Below are 16,393 nucleotides of genomic sequence, written 5' to 3'. Positions count from 1 at the left end.
TTGTTGTAAGAATTAAATGGGCTTGTGCATGTAAAGCACTTAGCAAAATGTCTGGCACTCAGTAAGCCCTCAATACATGGGGTGAGCACCCTCCTCCGCCTCATATCCAATCCCCACCTCAGCCCCAAGAGAATTATAATCCTCCCTCACATACCACTGTCACTGGACCCAACTATAATAGGTAAAAACGTATATAAGGGACCATTAATTCCCACGACGATTATTGCAAAAACTGACGTGTTTCTATTCATGGAAAAATAAGTTTGGGCTTCAAGCTGGTGATCTCTGAGATGCATGCTCAAAATTGTATCCTGCCAATATCCTGCCCGTTGCACAAATTCCTGAAGCCTCCGGGAACTTCGCGGCAGCTGCAACACCAGCTCGTGATTTCCCCCGCTTTTCAAGAGCTGGGAAAATTAGGGCACCCAGTGGCTCAAACCAACCATGGCTTACTTCACGCTTTTATCTCTTTGTCACCTGTGGCTGAAGTCATTTTGCAAACACAGGAAAATTTCAGATAAAACATTGTATTCTGATGTAAGGACACGGGCTAGAAGGACACACAGGGCAAGAAGGGAACCAAAGAGTATGTGAAATCCAAGTGAATGTCAATAGTGCCAAGGCTGAGAAACCCTGATATAAACCCTTTAACATGTCTCCCAAGAAGTTGGCTGGTTCTGAAAGTCCCCAAAGAAAAATGGAGAATAACAACTACAGAAAAGTAGGAAATGGGTAACTTTTCCAGAACTTTGACCTTGCTTAAACCCATAGAGGTGATTTGGTGAGTCTGTTTCTTTTCATACTTTGTATTCATAGAGAATCCACTTCTGCAATGAAATAAGTGCTGAACAACTTAAAGATTCCGATTTGAAGGAATCCCCAAATCACTAAGGTGACTGGGGCACTCACATGTCTTATCACATCAAATGCACGTACTAGCCTCATTTTACATCAGAGAGGTTTAGAAACTCTCCCAGAGTCACACAGCTAGGAAGTGGCAGAGCCAGGACCTGCTCTCTCTAGCTCCAGCGTCTGGAGCTTGCTGTTGCTTTACTGTCCTAAGTGGAGCTCCCTAGAAGCAGATCCTGAGGCGGGTGATTTATGGAGGCAGTTCTCCAGGCTGTTCCTCAGCAGGATAGGAAATGGGGGAGAAGCTAAGCAAGGATGTGGCTGCAGGTGACTACAGTCTCAGCCTGATCCCACAGGAGACTCTGGAGTGTGAACTGTACCATAGAGTCTGTCTGCCTTGAGGCGAGGAAGCTGGCCTTTTCCACACTTGCACCATTAGGCCCTGGCTCTGAGCCACGCAGGGGAGGAGCTGCAATCACCCAAGGGCAAGCCTCCAGAGAAGGTCTCAGGTGTCAGCGTCAGCGTCCCTAAGTGAGGTCACTGGCACTGTGAGCAGGACATCAAGACACACGTGGGTGAGCCAGGGCTGCGCTCAGCAGCCACTGATTTTATCACCTTGTCTTCAAAACACAGGAGTGAGTGCTCTGTGGTCCTAGAGGAAAACGAGTCTTAAACATCTGCAAGGTATTCTGATACCCAAACCCTTCCCGTCTCAGGCCCTGAGAGCAGGTGACTCAGAGAACATCAGACTCCTGGCTTCTGCCCTCCACTCCACCACCCAGAGGAATGGCCATCCTGACATCACATTCTCCTCCCCGCACCAGGCCTCATCCTGGCTGGCAAGCTGGTCCAGCGTGACGAGAGCTCCAGAGCCCAAGACTGCTTTCGCCGGACTGCGGCTGGATGCATGGTGAGCGGTGCCCCCCTGCAGCCTGGAGCCTCAACAAGCACCAACAGGAGGCCCAGCAGTAAGGCCAGTGCCACGGCTGCACAGCACAGCCAGTCTCCTCTCGACCCCGGGCCCCGCCTGCAAAACACGCTCAAAGTCTTCTCAGCCCTGATCCAAGCCTTTGCCCGTGCTATTTCCTCAGCCCAGAACACTCATGCGTATGTGCAAATAGGAATTATCTGAGAGTTTGGTTAAAATGCAGATTTCTCAGCCCTATCCGTAGAGTCTGGGCCAGAGTCTGGGCTACTTCTCCATTGGTGGTGTTGGATGTCCCCTCCCTTCTACTCTCCAGCCTGTGCAGGAAACAAAACAAAACAAAACAAAAAACCACCTTGGTTCAAACTCTTATCTTCTCGAACACAAGCCACCCGAATCACCACTGCTGCCAGTTTTCCTGCCAGAGATGCAGATAGAGGTGGAGAGGTTTCCAAGGAGACAGACCTCGGCTCTGCAGAAAGGTCCTTCTGTAGAAGGACTCTGAGAAGGGGGAAGGATGCAGATAAGGCATGACTGAACCAGGGAAATGCATCAGCATCTCACTGCAGGAGCAAACTCCAGCCAGCTGAATCCACAGCTATCAGACAGTAGTAGATTGTGCTGACATCCGACCACTTAGAACTAAACTCCACTCCGTGCTCATGAACCTATTAGATGAAAATGCCTCATTTTAGATAACTGCAAATTGCTTTCTGAGCATAATTTCCTATTAGTTCATTAATCTCTCTATTCAGAATGCCGACAAGACAGCTGATGATAATTCTGGAGGAAGTGGGCACTGAACCAAAGCAGGAGGCAAAGAGTTAGATATTTGGAAGTATCCTGGTTTCCGGGGTGGAGGGGTACCCCAAAATTAATTCATAACGCTAATGATAGTATTAACTTTCATTTATTAAGCTCTTATAATGGGTCAGGTACCAGGCTAAGCATTTCCCCTTATTTATCTCAGTTGTTTTTTTTAAAACAATCTAGTAAGGTAGATATTATTTTCTTCTTTCTATAGAGGAAGAAATTGAGCCTCAGAAGTGATTACACAGTTAGTGGCAGAGTCAGGATTCAAATATAGGTGTGTGTGTGTCTGACCTACAGCCTGGGTTCCTAACCATACCTTATCATTTTGACTCAGCACATAAATATTTACTGGATGAATTTACTGGAGAAGCCAGGATGAACAAGACTCACGTCTATAGAGTGAGGCCAAGGGATGTTAACAGCAGAAGAGACTGAAAAATAATCAGCAAAGATGGACCAACCTTCAAAAACAAAGAAATGTCAGGCTGGAAAATAAAATTGGATTTTGTCAAACTCCTGCTTTTATAGAGAGCGGTGGTTCTCAAATTGTGGTCCCAAGACCAGAAGCAACAGCATCACCTGGGAACTTGTTAGAGATGCAAATTCTGGGGACCCACCTCAGACCCGCTGAATCGGAGACTCCAGGGCATAGGTCCAGGAAGTTATGTTTTAATAAACCTTCCAGGGGATTTTGATACACACTCAAGTTTTGAGACCCATAATCTAGAAAAATAAAATCAGCTCCGCAAGGGAATGCGGAGCTCACGGGGGTAGCGCTTCTAAACGTAATGTGCGCGAGAATCACCAGGACGACCTTAAAACACAGATTTGGATGCGGCAGGTCTGGGGTGGGGCCTGAGAGTCTGCATTTCTGATCAGCTCCCAGGTGATGCTGATGCTTGCTGCAGGACCAGGGGCCACACTTGGAGTAGCAATGGGTCTAAGCCAGGGCGTTTCTGGCAATAACACAACCAGAACTGCTCTAGGTTTAGAAAAGGGGGGTGGGTGGGTGAGAAAGAACCATTGCCTTTGGGATAGGTTCAAACCCAAGCCTCTGGAAATGCTTTAGGAAAACAGGAAATCACCCACATCACATACCACTTTTTTCCCAAAGTTCCCACTCAGGTATAAGACCTTCTCTGAGCACTTTAATTAAAATCGCAGCCCCTTCCCTGACTCTTCCTATCTCCCTTCTCTGCTTTGCTCTTCTCCTCAGCACTTGAGCATCGTCTGAACAGATGACCTATTTTACTGATTTACTTTGTTTACTGTCTGGCCTTCCCCATCTCCATCTCTCACCAGCATGTAAGCTCCATGAGGCCAGGGATGTTGTCTGCTTCATTCACTGTTATTTCCCCTGCGCCTAGAACAGTGCCCAGTGCATAGTACGTGCTCAATAAATATGTCAAGTAAATGAACACACATTTCTGCCCATTTTTTCTAGACGCTCCCTCCCCACTCTCGGCGCTGCCCTCTGGAATTCCACCTGTTGCTGCTGTCATGCATGTACTTCAGTTTCACCAAAATTTATTTCTCTATAGGTGTGTCTTCCCTTAAACTCCTTGACAATGGGGTCTGTGTGTTACCCTTTTCTGTCCTTCATCTAACCCTTCCACTCAAAATTCTGTCAACCTTTGAAAACACATATAAACAGCCATCCATCCTCACTATAATTAATGCAAAAACCACAGAATTTCATTCATGGAAGAGTAAGGTCAAACTTCAGCTGGTGATATCGGTAATGCATGCTCCTAGTTACATACTAGAGGGAGCGCTAAACTCCACTGCCATCACACAAGTACAACGTCAAAGTTCCTGAAGCAACCCAGAACTCTGCAGCTGTTACAGACTCTGTTTTCACCTTTCGTGCAGTTTTTCTAAGGGCTGAGGCAAATTAGAAAGATCAGTTGTTCCTTCCAACCACGGCTTGGTTTGAATCCTGCCTCTTAGAGTTCCAGGAGCTATATCTGCACAAGGTGGAGTGAGGAGGACTTTTGATAAAACATTGTCATCTTGGGCAAGGACATTTCACACGTTCCTTCTAACCGCCCTGTGGCAGGGGGTGCTAATATCACGCCCACTTTGCAGGTAAGGAAACTGAGCCCTGGGATGACGGTCCCCTGCTCAAGGTCACACAGGGAGTCTGGCAATGCAGGTGGGACTCCAGCTCAGTTCTGGCTGCCTTAAAGCCTCTGCTTCTGGGACCCACCTCTCTCCCCCAGGTCCCCGTCCCTCCCCCAACCCTTGGCAGGGTCTGAGCCTCTGCTCATTACTTCTAGAACAGAGACAGCAGGAGTGGACGCTATCTCATACTTCTGCCTCTAGCGCTGAAAATTAAAATGGCTCAGGGAGTATTCAGCCTTGCCGACTCCTGGCTGCATCCCTGTCACCTAATTACCTGACTTCAAAGCCTCCACTCGGCAGGTGTGAAGATGTGAAAGCTGCCGTTTCCCCTGAGAACATGGAGTGACTACACACAGATAAAACAGGTCCCAGAGCAGCTAGTGTACCTGGGAAATCAGACAGAACTTTGAGTTGGACCCGAGGGCTTGGCTTAGTGTGTCTCAAAGTCAGAAAGACCAGGGGCCGCCATCCTGAGTACTCACCTGAGAGCTGGGTCTATAAAGGACCAAGGTGGGGATGTGGGCCTCCAAACACCAATGATTGGTAGTTACTGCCCGCATCTCCTTCCCTTGTGCCATGGAGCTTAAGGCTCCTTTAGAGGCTGGAACTCATTAATCCTCCCCACAACTCCAGGAGGGAAGGGCACTCAGCCTCACCTTTTGACTGAGACATCCAGGCTGGGGGAAGAGTAAGAACTCCTTCATGGGGCAGGGATGTGGGGAGGCCTGAAGGAACCCAAATGAGTTCCCAGCCTGGACTGCACAAGGAAGAGGAAGTCTAGCGGAGAGAGAAGGGTTCCTACTTTTCAACTTAGTGGCTCCTGTAAGGCAATCAGAGGCACACTCGTTTGTAACCCTTAGATACAGCTGAATGTTATTGACTGTTTTACAGTAATTGGACCAAAGCAGGTATTTAATACAAGTTTACGGAAGGAAAGAGGAAGGCCAGACAGAAAGGCATTTGTGACCTTTGACAGAGGACAAAACCCTAAGCCTGGCACTGGGCTATGTCCTTTGGTGATGATTTATTCAATGCTCACTGTCACATTGGGCAGGTGTGATTATTCCTTTCACGCAGATGAAAATACTAGCAACGGAAATGTGGGGCGACTCGCCCAATGTCATTGAGCTAGACAGCCACTTCTTAGCTGTGTGACCTCAGGTTTATCCTTGCTGGGAGTCAGCTTTCACATCGGTAAAATGGGAAGACTCAGAACCACCGCCCCCCACCCCGAGAGGCACCACAAGAAGAACAAGTAAAGGGCAAAAGGCCTTTGCAAACTCTAACTCAGGGATCAGCAAACCATGGCTGAGTGGCCAAAGCCAGCCACGGCATATTTTTGCACAAAAGCCTTTACTGGAATAAATAACTTTGTCACACTTATTTGTTTATATACTGTCTATGGCCGCTCTTGAGCAACACAGCAGAGCTGAGTGGTTGTAACAGGGACCCGCTGGCCCACAAAGCCTAAAATGTTTACTGTCTGGTCGAGTAGAGAAAAAGTTTGCCAACCCCTGATTTCAGATGCTATGAAAATGCAAGGTCCCACTGTGCCTCTGCAGACAGCACTATGCCTTTCCAGCATCACCCTCAGCTCTGGTTCTTATTCATAAGCTCTCTCCTTGACCCTCTGCCCATGTGTAGAGGTTGATTTAAGACCTATTTCTGAAAAAACAGAGAAGCAGCTCCAGAGCCAAGAAACCAAAATCCCGTAAGCTATTTCAGAGCCCAGGATGGCTCCTGCCGACATCAGGCACCATGAAAGGGTGCTTCCAGGAACAGCCACTTACTTGCAGTTTTTACACTTGAGGCCAAAAAGCATCCCCTTCCCACAGACTGTGCATGTCTGAGACATCCAGTACTTCGTGGAAAACCTGTGGGAAAGAGACAGAAAGTGTTCAAGGCCAAGGTGATGGAGACTGACGGATCTCTAGAAGGATGACCACTGACAGGATAAGAACATGGGCCCTGGATTCCAGCCCCTCTTCTTCAGAGATAGGTGACTTAATTGAGTTGCTTAAACTTCAGTCTCTGTATCTGTAAAGTGGGAATAATAACAGTATTGACCTCATAGGTTGTTCAGAGGATTAAACAAGGTCATGCACAGTGCAAGGGCTTTACATAGTGCCTTGTAAACAGAAAGCGCTCACTGAATTGGGCTGTGACTGTATTGCTACCCAAACATTCATAACAGTCATTCAGTCGTTCAACAAACATTGCCTGCCTGGAGGTCTACTATGTGCCAAGTTCAGATTGGAGACAGATGGATAGGGCTAGAACTGTCCTCAGAGAACCACAAAGCAAGGTGGGGCCCCCCGGTGGTCTATTCCTCATCACTGCTAGTTACATCGCCTGGGAAGCTTCAAGAAGGGGTGATCCCCCCAAAAGTGGAGACTGCAAACGTTAGTAGCAGAGAAGAGGGCCCTAAAGGGAAAGCCATTTTGGACATCAGCCCACCTCGCCCCCCAGCCACCACCACTTGCTGCAGACATAAGGCAGTGTAGGGGTTTCTGATATACAGCTAGGAACCAGTGGGAACAGAGATGCATTTGATTAACTTCTGGGGCCCCCTGCTGCCGCCAGGGTGCTTTCCTCTTCATGAGATACCAGGCAGCAGCAGGGCTGGCCCCAAGAAAAGTATTGAAGGTTGCCAGGTCAGAGTTAATTCTCATCTTCAATTTTTGTCACCTTCCGCAGGAGGTGTAGCTAATCTCCACTGCCTCACAGTGTCAAAATGAAAATCAGAAGCGATTATGTAACTTGGTGCTTAAGAATTCTGAGGGCCAGACTGCATCCCTCTGCTGTACCATCTTGCCTGATTTAGGTCAGTCACTCTTCCAACAGAATGATCTGCAGCCCAAAGCCTCCATAACTAAGCAAATAGCAATATTCTGAAGAGACACTCTTGTGGCCAGGAAAACTCCCTTTCCAGTTTTGGACTGGGGGTTGGTTAAGTCCCTTTCTGCCCCTTTAGCAGGATGAGCAAGAGGGGCAGGATGTATTTTGCAGGATGTGTCAGCTCTGGGGAATGGCAAACGGACTCGTGTTTCATCCACCAGCCAGCAGCATGGGAATCAAGAGTATGAGTGGCAGGTGGGAGTTCCTTCTCCTTTCCAGCCCTCTCCCATCCCTGGGATCAGCAATCCCTCTTCCAAGCTGTGGCTGAGGTGACTCTGAGGACAGCGGATGGTATGGGATTTTAATTTCATTTTTTCACCAAGGCTGGGATGAGTCTAGGTCTTTCCATCCTGGCATGGAGCCCAGAGAGAGAAACAGGGTGAGACTGGAGAGTAACAAGGCATCCCAAGTGCCAGCTCCTCTAAGATGTTCCTGATGCCCAAGATCATCAGATCATTTTCCTCCTCTCGGCACCAGCATTTGAATCTGAGGTACCACCAGGTCTAACATTAGGGTGCTAGAGTCTAGTGTCGTGGCTGAGCCAGGGGTGTGGCCAATCCAGGGGTGGAGCCGAGCTAGGGGTGTGGCCAATCCAGAGGTGAAGCTGAGCCAGGGAGCAGCCTGTAAGCAAACAAAACAAGGCCCTTCTTTTTGATGCCTTTCCCTCTGCATCTCACCGCCTGACCACTGACGTGTCTATCATGTATTTCTCACGACTTCCTCCACCGTTTTCTCATTTGAGTCTTAACAACTATCCTGTCAACATATTTCTTTCAAAAACTGTTGACGAGATGCCATTCCGGGAGAATGTGCTCATTCCTGCCTCACCCCGGGTTATGGTGACGTGTCTGCCCCTGGAATTGCCTCCCCCACTTATAGCCCTGATCCCCACCACCACCGTACTGTCATGGTCTGTTAACTGTCTATCCCTCCACTAGACCTCAAGTTTCCCAAGGTTGAAAGCCTTACGTCGTGTTCAGTGCTGCAGCCCCGGTACAGATATTCTCTATAAATACTAGTGGAAAGAAACCATGAATGAGTGAACTCTCTGCTGGTCACAGAGGCCTCGTGCAAAGAAAGCTCTCAGCAGAGGTGTCAAAAGAACACAAAATGCTGGGGTTAATTAGCTTGTAGATTCATCACTTAATCATTCAGGGACTCAGTTTCCCTATCTGTCAAATGGACATGACCACACTTGTGCTACTTACCCCACTGAGTTTGTGAACAGATTGTGAGGATAATGAGATAAAATGTGGAAAGTTAACTTCGTATAAGGGATGACTTAGTAGATAGAAATCTTCCTCCTGAAAAGGGCAGGTGTACTCCTGGAGAGGTTGTCCCGGGCACCCAACAGGGCTGGAGCCCTGGACTGACCTATGCTTCAGCAGAAAGTGAGCATCTCTGACTTCAGCCTGCAATCTTGTCTTCTGGGTGGGGAGACCCAAAATTAGGACAAGCATTTGTCTTAATATTGATACCATTTACTGAGTGGTTATTATGTGCCAGGCCCTTTGCTTAGCATTTTAATATATTATCTCATTTAATCCTCACGACCACCCTATGAGTAGTCAGAAATATCTGATGAGGAAATTGAGTCTCAGAGAGGTTAAGTAACTTCCTCAGGGTTGCACAGCTTGACTAGCTGGGATTGGAATACAGGCCAGTCTGACTCCAAAGCCCTGGCTTTTAACCAGTAGGTGTTAAGTTTATGAGCCAGATGAACAAGAAGCAGACATCTCAGTCCCTTGCCACACCGAGGTTCAGCCTGGCGGAGGAGAGAAGAGCATGGTGATATCGGAGCTGGGGCAAAACAGCCTGCCAGCCTTTCCCCACGCTGGGGCCAGAGGTCCCAGCCCTCCCTGTGCTGGGAGGTGGGCCCCGGTGCAGCCAGGAATCCAGCCTACCTGTGCTTGATGGAGTTGCCGAGGTCTCTGCGAGGGATCTGTGGGGACCAGCGTGGCACTGACAGTGTGTCTGCAGGGAGAGAAGAGAGGAGGAGAAGGTCCTGTTACACAGAGAATCGGAAGTGGGGGTGGGCTCCCACCAAGCCCCAGAAGGAAGAGGGAGGCTCGCTGGCCTCAGGAAGGACACTGGCCGCCATCACTTGCTAAACCAAAGCCAAATGGAAAACTGGTTTAGCTTGTGTTACCTTAACTCACACAAGGTCCCCCGGGTGGGGCAGTGCCTGGAAAAAAAACAGCTGGGGGAAGAATCGAACTGAGCATGGCTCCCATTTACCAAGTGCTTACTGTGTGCCAGGCATGTGCCATGTGACTCACATGCCTGAGCTCGTTACATCCTCAAAACAAGGTTCGGGATTGTCAGCAACCTTCCAGGTGAGGAAGCTGAGGCTTGGAGAGAGGAAGTCGTGTGCTCAAGATCATACACCTTGTAGATCACACAGAAGCTGTGAATCCAGGCTTAAGGGACCTAGAACACGTGCCTGTGTATGCAAAGTTCTAACTTAGCAGATTCCAAATGCCAGTTGTACAAGTATCGCTTTCCTAATTTTTGTCATGCCCCTGTACAACCCATAAAATTATCTACTTAATATTTTAGGTTGACTTGTTTGTTTAAACACATTTATTCTCAAAGCAACTCTATATGGAAAACCAATATCACTTTCTGTATAAGTAACTATTTAAAATACGTCTAACTATGTACCACCTAAACTCATGCTGGAATAAGTGGATGGATTGATGAATGGATGATTGAGTGGGTAGGTGGGTGGATGCGTGGGTGGACGGATGGATGGATGAATGTCTGGATAGGTGCATGGATGGACAGATGAGTCAGTAGATAGACAGATGGGGAGGTGGGTGGATGGATTGGTAGGTGGGTAGATGGATGGATGGATGAATGGTTGGATAGGTGGGCAGATGGACAGATGAGTTGCAAGGTGGACAGATGGGTAGGCGGATGGATGGATTGGTAGGTGGGTGGATGGATGGATGGATGGATGGATGGATGGACAGCTAGATGAATGGATAAATTGATGGATGAATGGGAATGAGGAAGAAACAATAAATCACACAGACTTCAGGCTGGGTGCCTATGCCCATCTGGTCTTTTCTTTCACGCCTCAGGCTACATCCCAGCGACCCACACTATCTATCACTCCACCACTGACTGAGTTCCAGGACTTCTTCCACAGCCTCTGGGCACCAGCCCCCACCTTCACGCCACTGCCTGGTTGCCCGCATCACCCTCCTCGCAGACCTCACAGGCCCCAGAGAGGTGTGAAACAACAGCAGAAATGGACCGGTGCGGCCTGTGAAACCTCCACCAGCTAGAGGAGAGGAGAAGGAAGTGGCTGACCCACACGCCAGCTCTCATTTCTCAGGCCAGATGGATGGAGCCAGATCCCTGTCCACAGAGCTGCAAATGCACGCCTCATTTTTCACAGCAGTTGTTATGGAGTGGCACGCTCACTGGGGAGCTGGGCATGTCTGCACCGATCAGGGAGCATTTAACCCTAACCCATTCACTCCTCTCTTCTGTCTAATGACACTGTCAACAGCCATCTGAAAGCTGTTTCCAGAAACCCCAATTCTGCCCTTGTAAAGCTGGGACCATTTCTGGAAGAGCTAATGATTTCCCAAGCCCCAAAGGCCAGAGAAAGAGGGAGACAGCATGATGTATCACTCAGAATCAGAGCCAGTGGAATTTCCTCTAGTTTAACTAAAAACTAAATGTCATCAAGTCCAAGCCCATTTTATTACTTGTTTTGGCTTCTGAGAGAAGCAAAAAAGACAAGAAAGAAAGACAATTTTAAAAGAGAGGGAGAGAGAGAGCAGGGGATTGAAGTCAGATTTGTAAGGAAGGATGCTGCTACCTGCTAAGTCCTTAAGATGCTTTCTCCAGTGCCAGGGATGGGTAGAGGTGGAATGGCTATGCTGGAGAAGAAGGGTTAGCTCAGATACACAGCCTCCTCATGGGGAATCTGCAAAGTGAGGAGTGCCAAAGGGGTTTCATCTCATGGGATGTTAGTAGTGGCTGTCTAGGAAAGTGTGTTGAGAAGGATTCTGAGGCTCAAGAGGAAAGAGCATTGAGACCGATTAGTAACATCTGCCATGGGTGAAGAATAAGGCAGTACCAACAAGTCTCCATATTTTTGCCACTCCTACAAGGACAGGGACCACATCTTCATCTTTGCATCACTGCCTCATAGCACAGCAAGCACCTGGGACAAAGTAAGTATGTAACACGTGTTTGCTGAATCTGAGATTCTTATCATAGAAACAGTGAATTTACTGAGCACTCAATATGTGGTAGGCATAATTCTGTGCAGTTTATACGCAGAAGCTTTGCCTCTATGCAGTCGGTGTTCTCATTATTCCCACTGCACAAAGGTAGACACAGGAGCTCAAAGAGGTGCAGTGACTAGCTAAAGGTCACACAGCCGGGCACTGGTAGATCCTCAAGGAGTAACTCTGCAGTTGCTCCCGAGCCTTCCAAAAGCTCCTATATCAGCATCTTCAATCAGGGGCACTTTTGCCCGGGGGAACATTTGGCATTGTTTGGAGATACTGCCAAATAATTGGGGCGGTGTTGTGGGGATGCTACTGGCATCTAATGTGTAGAGACCAGGGATGCTACTCAACATTCCACAATACACAAGACACATCCCCACGCCAAAGAACTAACTAGACCCGGGATTCCCTGGTGGCGCAGTGGTTGGGAGTCCGCCTGCCGATGCAGGGGACACGGGTTCATGCCCTTAAAAAAAAAAAAAAAAAAAAAAAAAAAGAACTAACTAGACCCGAATGGCAATAGTGCCAAGGCTGAGAAACCCTGATTGAGATGTTTTTCACTTCTCTAGCCATCTCCCCACCCCCTCCCTCTCCCCACAATCTTGAGATGGTACTTCTGAAGCTCAACTCAGTAGAGAACAAATCCTCTTTTATTATAAGCACATCTCACTGTTAGATTCATATCCTAGTTGTTCTCATTCTCAATTACAGCACCCTCTTGAAAAAGTAGATGTAATTAAGTTTGGTAGTTTGGTTTCATCTCCCAATATCTGGTTGAAGGAGCAAATTCCGCCAGTTACATTCATCGGCTGCGACAACATTAGTCTCCAGCAATAACAACCTCCACACGGCTTTGTCCCTGGGTGTGCAGATCTGAACTCTGAGATCTTCTCTTTACTTTCTTCATTTGGATTTCCTTAAACTTGCCAATGCAAGCCTTAAAGCAAAGGAAAACTGTTTAAAGGGAAAATCTATGAAAATGCAGGCCTTATCACAACAGAGAAGGCAAACAGCACTTATAGCAATTAAACTGATATGGAAACTTCTGTTTAACAATCAAAGTGCCTATTAAGATGTCTCCATAGCTGAACAAAAGCTTCTTTTCTACTCTAATTTTCTGATAACAAGACACGCAGACACGGAGACAGAATTATGACTATCCCTGGTGCCTTTGGTTCCAGGGATAGAATAATAGACATTTCTTCCCAGATATTTTCATTTGCAGTGCATGGCAAGGGAGAGGGCTGGAGAGAAGGAGTGCTTTTCTTCCCTCCTTTAGGTCCCACTGTTGATGCCCTCTCAAAAGTGCCTCTGTATAACAGGAGGGGAGAAACCAGGAGGCTTGGTCTTTGACAGCTTGGTAGCCAGATAGTCAAACAGAAGCCACGATAGAAGAAACCAATATTAATAAAGCATCACGGTAGGTTGAGCCATGATGAAATGAAAAACTCAGGCTCTGACCTGGTGAGTTTGAACTCAGGCTAACAGAGTCCGGCATGGGGAAAACTCTTGAAAACATTTAACACAGAGACATCACGTAAAAATGGGTGATGATAAAGCAAAGGAAAAGGAGGGAAAAGAAGAGGAAGAAAGAAATAAGAATAATGGTATGAATTATAAAAATGAGAAATAAGAAAAATAATAAATATGCTTTGTGTTGAGTGTTACCATGTGCCAAGCACTATCGCCAAATAAGCCCTTTACATATATTATCTCATTTTATCCATACACTGCATGTGTGTGCACATGTGATGTATCAACTGTTATCATCGGTGCCACAGCACCAACAAGGAAATCGAGAAGTTATACCATTTGCCCAAGGTCACACAGCAAGTAAAGGCCAGGACTGGGTTTTTTAAATTCAGGTCACATAGCTGGGGCTCAATAAACGACAGCCAATTTCATCCCCATTTCACAGATGGGAATACTGAGGCTTAGAAGCAATAAGCAACTGTCTATAGCTAAAAAGTGACTGAGTGGTGATCTGAACCTCAGAGAGGAACAAACTGGATGCTTCTAGTCCAGACTGCTCTCCAGATACACGGAGTTCAACCCATCCTGTACTGTCTGTGCCTCCTACCTCTGTCTGGGGAAAGCAAAGGAAACAATGAGAACCAGACCTTATAAACTCAGAAAAGGGCCTCAGAGGCCCAGAAAGCAATGTCACAGTATGTTGTTTATTCCTACTATCGTACCCGCCACCCCCAAAGATGTCCATCCTAATCCCTGGGCCCCATAAAATATATGACTTAACAGGCAAAAAGAGATTTTGCAGATGTGATTGAGTTAAGGATCTTGAAACGAGAGATTAATCCGGATTAGCCAGGTAGGGCTGATGTAATCACAAGTGAAAGAGGGAGGCAGGAGGGTCAGAGTCAGAGAAGGAGATGTGATGTTCGCTGGCTCTGAGGATGGAAAGGGGCCAAGTGCCAAGGGATGCAGCAGCCTCTGGAAGCTAGAAAAGGCAACAGAACAGAGTTTCCCCTGGAGCCTCCAGAAGGAAACAGCCCTGCAGACACCTGAACTTTAGCCCTGAGACTGTTTTTGGACTCCTGACCTCCAGAACTGTAAGATAATACATGTATTTTCTTGTAAGCCATTGAGTTTTGGTAATTTGTTACAGCAGCCGTAGGAAGCTGAGACGGCTCTACTGTGTGCCAGGTACGGAACTGGGGGTGGGTATATGGCAAACAAGATAGTCAAGTTTTCTGAGCTTAGAGTCTACAGGGGGAGACATAAGGTGACACATTCCATGAAGGAAATAAAACAGGACTTTGTGTTAAGGCAACGGGAACCATCTAGTGCATTAGAACACAGGCAGGAGGCTGCACAGGGTCTTACGCATTTAAGAGCTCCCTTTGGCAGCTGAGGGGAGAGCAGCCTGCCAGGCTATGACAGAAAGAGGACGGCCCCACTCCCACCCCCTCCTCTAGCTCCCCACCTCCGCTGGGGTCCAAAACATCAGCCCTGACCCTTACAAGGCCATTCAGCCTCCAGGCCAGGTCTTTCTCACTTGAGCTGTCATGTCATGATCCCACCTGCAGCCCCCAATAAAAAAACCATATCCCAGAGTACTCAGTCCACTGGCTGGTACAGGAGCAATGCACAGTCTGACTTCTTGTACGTATCCCAAGGGGGGATTCGCCTCTTGGAGCTGTTTCTTCCTTTAATCCAAACAACCCTACAAGGTTGTATCCCTAGTTTAGAGATAAGGAAAATGAGGATAATTAATTGTTCCGAGTCCTATTGCTAGTATTTGGTGGACTTGAGAGTTGACCCCAGCTTCCTACAAAACTGAAGCCTTGCTTTTCACCCCCGCACCCTACTGCCTTCCTATGCTATGTCTCCTTCTGAGACAAGCGTAAAAATTATTGTTCAAATCACGCAGTCCTTGAGTTGGAAAGGACCACAAGAAACCGTCTATCACAGTCTCTGAGTCTCTAAACTCTATTGGCTAGAAGAGGAGCTATCCTATCCTTAAATGTTTCCATGGAGATAAAGACCTCTGAGCACATAGTACTATTAATAATAACAGCTAACATTTACTGAGTACTTACTATTTGGCAGGACTCAGATTAAATGCTTTAGATGTATTATTTCATCTAATCTCCTAAATCCATTCCGGGCGGGAGAGCTGGGGTTTGAGTTAGGACAGTCCACCCCGAGAGCTCATCCTCAGAAATGCCGCAAATGAAATGGAAGGTCCAGCTGCCCTTCAACTTCTAGCCCAGGGACAGGAGAGACTGAGAACTTAACAATGGTGCTGCCTTCAAATCAAGCAGCAACTTCTTTAGGCTCCAAGGGTCCTGAAATTAATAAAACTTAGAGCATATTCAACTTTTCTTCTGTGGCCACAGGCCAGTCACTAGCTAAAATCCCACTGATTCATCCAAGGTGGCAACCAGTCCTTGACTAAAGCTGTTCACAGTGTTATTCACATAGCAGGGAACAACTCTATTTGCTTTAATATCCAATTCAAATACATCAGATCTAAAAGTCTTTGTGCTATCTCTAAAGGTTACAGCACCATGGTGCTTCGGGGCCGAATTGAGTTTCTTTGTGTAGATGGACATAATTTTCTCCCTGAGACAACTACAACCCACTTCTCAAGATGCAAATTTCATCACCTGCAGGCTTGCGATCACTGTGAAGGTGTCTAGGGAACAACTCAGCACTGGTGAGTAGTAGATAAGAGTGAGCCTGGGTCGCAGGTCTTGGGGGAAGAAATAGGCAGAAGAGATGCTGGGGGTGAGCAAAGGCTGTGCTGCTTGCTCTTGGTGGAAGAGACCCTTCAGAGGAGATGCTTAGGGATTCCGCATGGCACTGAGGCAAAGCAAAGGGCAATGGTTTAGTTACCTGCCCAGAAATAGGAAGACTGCAGGAATGGAGGTATCGGGGTCAAACCAATTGGTATGTGTGTGGGGTTCAAACCGGCTACAAGGCCTTGAGCACAGGCCTATTTTAAAGACGGAGCAGCAGACTTCATTTCTGAATGGGAAGGTTATCAAATTGCTCCATGGAGTGTGGGACT

The 16,393-nt window shown here is 47.4% G+C and overlaps 1 protein-coding gene across 1 annotated transcript in view; it reads right to left on the bottom strand.

Annotated features, from left to right (window-relative positions):
• Positions 1–16,393, bottom strand: part of KSR2 (kinase suppressor of ras 2) — a 311,598-nt gene that overhangs the window by 90,144 nt on the left and 205,061 nt on the right. The window contains exons 5-6 of the mRNA XM_024758568.1: positions 9,514–9,583; positions 6,502–6,585 (exon numbers count right to left, since the gene is read on the bottom strand). Coding sequence (XP_024614336.1) covers positions 6,502–6,585; positions 9,514–9,583 — 154 coding nt within the window. The remainder of the gene's footprint in view (positions 1–6,501; positions 6,586–9,513; positions 9,584–16,393) is intronic.

The sequence above is a fragment of the Neophocaena asiaeorientalis genome, unplaced genomic scaffold (genome assembly GCF_003031525.2).
Source record: "Neophocaena asiaeorientalis asiaeorientalis breed wild unplaced genomic scaffold, Neophocaena_asiaeorientalis_V1.1 scaffold77, whole genome shotgun sequence".
Classification (NCBI taxonomy): Eukaryota; Metazoa; Chordata; class Mammalia; order Artiodactyla; family Phocoenidae; genus Neophocaena; species Neophocaena asiaeorientalis.
This window is presented reverse-complemented; position numbering and strand designations above follow the sequence as displayed.